The sequence below is a fragment of the Pterocles gutturalis genome, unplaced genomic scaffold (assembly GCF_000699245.1).
Source record: "Pterocles gutturalis isolate BGI_N339 unplaced genomic scaffold, ASM69924v1 scaffold17634, whole genome shotgun sequence".
In the NCBI taxonomy this organism is placed as follows: Eukaryota; Metazoa; Chordata; class Aves; order Pterocliformes; family Pteroclidae; genus Pterocles; species Pterocles gutturalis.
Genome location: NW_010128556.1, coordinates 1 through 1,815, shown reverse-complemented (window position 1 = coordinate 1,815; position 1,815 = coordinate 1). Strand labels below are relative to the sequence as shown.

The following is a 1,815-nucleotide window of genomic DNA, read 5'->3' as shown; positions in this document are numbered from 1 at the left end:
CTACAGGGGGGCTCTGCTGCCCCTGGGGAGCCAGGAAGGGGAAACGAGTGCATTAAGCAACCTGCATTCACACTCCCGCAGCTGCTTGCCTCTCTTGTACATACCCGACACTATTCTAGTAAAGGCACTTGGTGAAACCCCGCCTGTGTCCTGCCTTGAGCCCAGCACCCTGGCAGCGGGCTGGACCCCCGGGGCGGAGCACAGCACCGGGCTCTGCTCTAGCCAGGCCAAGTCAGAGGTGGGAGTAAATTCTTTAATGATAATTACATCTCATAAAGGGTCTAACAGCAGCTGATTGTCAGACTTGTACAGTTCCTTTAAAAATATAAAATCTAAGCAGGCTCCTATCTGTTCTGGTGCGGCCGGCGCCCACCTGTGCCCGGCCCCTCACACGTACTGCTTCTTCTTGGTGGCCGCCTTGCTCGCCAAGTCCTTGGCTTTCTCGGTAGCAGCCAGAGCTGTCTCCTTGGCTTTCTCGGTCGCTTCCTTGGCTGTCTCCACCAGCGTTTTGGACGGAGCTTCTCCTGTAACAGGGAAGTTATTAACCCAGCCCCAGCAGGTCCCCACCCTGCACTGGTTCATGCAGCTAGACCGGCCCCGGCACTTGGCACAGAGGCGACTTCCCCACACAGTGCCTGGTGCTCCCGACCTGCGCACGTCAATGCACATTGCAAAAGGGGAACTGCAGGCACGTGATGGCTGCTGCCCTCGTCCCCCTCCTGCCTGCGCTCCACCCCTGCCTGGCTGCTCCGCTCAGGAAAAGCAGGCTGGGCCAAGGCGCGGGGGCAACGGCAAGGGATGAGGATTTCACAGTTGGATTAATTCAAGCCACGACCTGCCCATGGACTGGAGTGTTTCCAGTGTGACTTGTAACTTCAAGAGACCTGTCCCAGTCAGCCCCAGCCTGCCCTCGGGTGCTCACCTTGCATTTTTGCTAGCACGTATTCGAATCCCTTAGTGCTCTTGGTCACGTTGCTTTTGAACCTGGCCAGACCAAACTCCTGCAAGAAAGAAGTCAGTGAAGGTGCAAGCCCAGCTCTCTGATCACACACAGCCCCTGGGGCTTTGTCCCGGTTTGACCAGTCCCAAACATCTGTTGGGCTCATGCCCACCAGCAGTGATGGTTCTGGGTGCCCCAAGAGCTCATGAGGATGGGGGGAATGAGGAGAAAGGGTAGAAAAAACAGCACAGGGAAGGGGTGAAACAGGGGCGAGCAGCAGCTTTAAGGCCTCTCCAAGGGGGTACACAGCAGATGCCAGTGCTCACCTGGACGGCCCGCGAGACGCCAAACAGGCTGGAAGAGACCCAGGCTTCCCGCTTGACCTCGGTCCAGTTGCTGTTCTCTGGGTTCACCTGGTACACGCAGCGCTCCTCCACCACCTGCAAGAGGCACAGCTCAGCTCTGGGCACTGACCGGTACCTGCCACCGGCCTGTGCAGCCGCCTGCGGGTACCTACCATGAGACGGGCGTGGTTGATGTTCCAGGTGAACGTGGTCATGGTTCGGTTCTTGGGGTCCACGATAGAGTCCTCCAGGATGTAGACGGAGTGAGCGACATTGGCTGGGAAGAAGCGCTCTGCCCAGCGGGGCATGCGGTTGGTCTTGGTCAGGAGCCGCCGGGAGAGCAGCTTGTGGTCCGGCGTCACCTCCCGGTGCACGATGTCTTCGGTCAGGACATGTTTGCTAAAACGGGGAGAGAAAAGAAAACATCAGCCTGTGCTCCTGGCCAACACCCCCTCGGGGCTGGGAACCACCAGGCACCGCGGGGACAGGAAGAGGGCTGCGGCATTAGGGGAGAGAGGGAACAAGCAACCC

General features: G+C 58.8%; 1 protein-coding gene across 1 annotated transcript; it reads right to left on the bottom strand.

Moving 5' to 3' along the window:
* Positions 1 to 232: 232 nt before the first annotated feature.
* On the bottom strand, positions 233 to 1,689 carry PRELID1 (PRELI domain containing 1). Its single transcript, XM_010079676.1, has 4 exons — positions 1,458 to 1,689; positions 1,267 to 1,380; positions 923 to 1,001; positions 233 to 524 (listed from the first exon to the last, which is right to left on the bottom strand). The coding sequence occupies exons 1-4, from the start codon at positions 1,590 to 1,592 to the stop codon at positions 388 to 390; spliced, it is 465 nt and encodes a 154-aa protein (XP_010077978.1). The 5' UTR covers positions 1,593 to 1,689; the 3' UTR covers positions 233 to 387.
* Positions 1,690 to 1,815: the final 126 nt, after the last annotated feature.

Bases quoted from the DNA above. Each gene is read 5' to 3' on its own strand.
- PRELID1 (XM_010079676.1), bottom strand. From the start codon at position 1,592: ATGCCCCGCTGGGCAGAGCGCTTCTTCCCAGCCAATGTCGCTCACTCC. The intron at 1,381-1,457 runs GTAGGTACCCGC...TGCCTCTTGCAG, and splicing joins TCAACCACGCCCGTCTCATG to GTGGTGGAGGAGCGCTGCGT. The intron at 1,002-1,266 runs GTGAGCACTGGC...TCTTTCTTGCAG, and splicing joins GCGTCTCGCGGGCCGTCCAG to GAGTTTGGTCTGGCCAGGTT.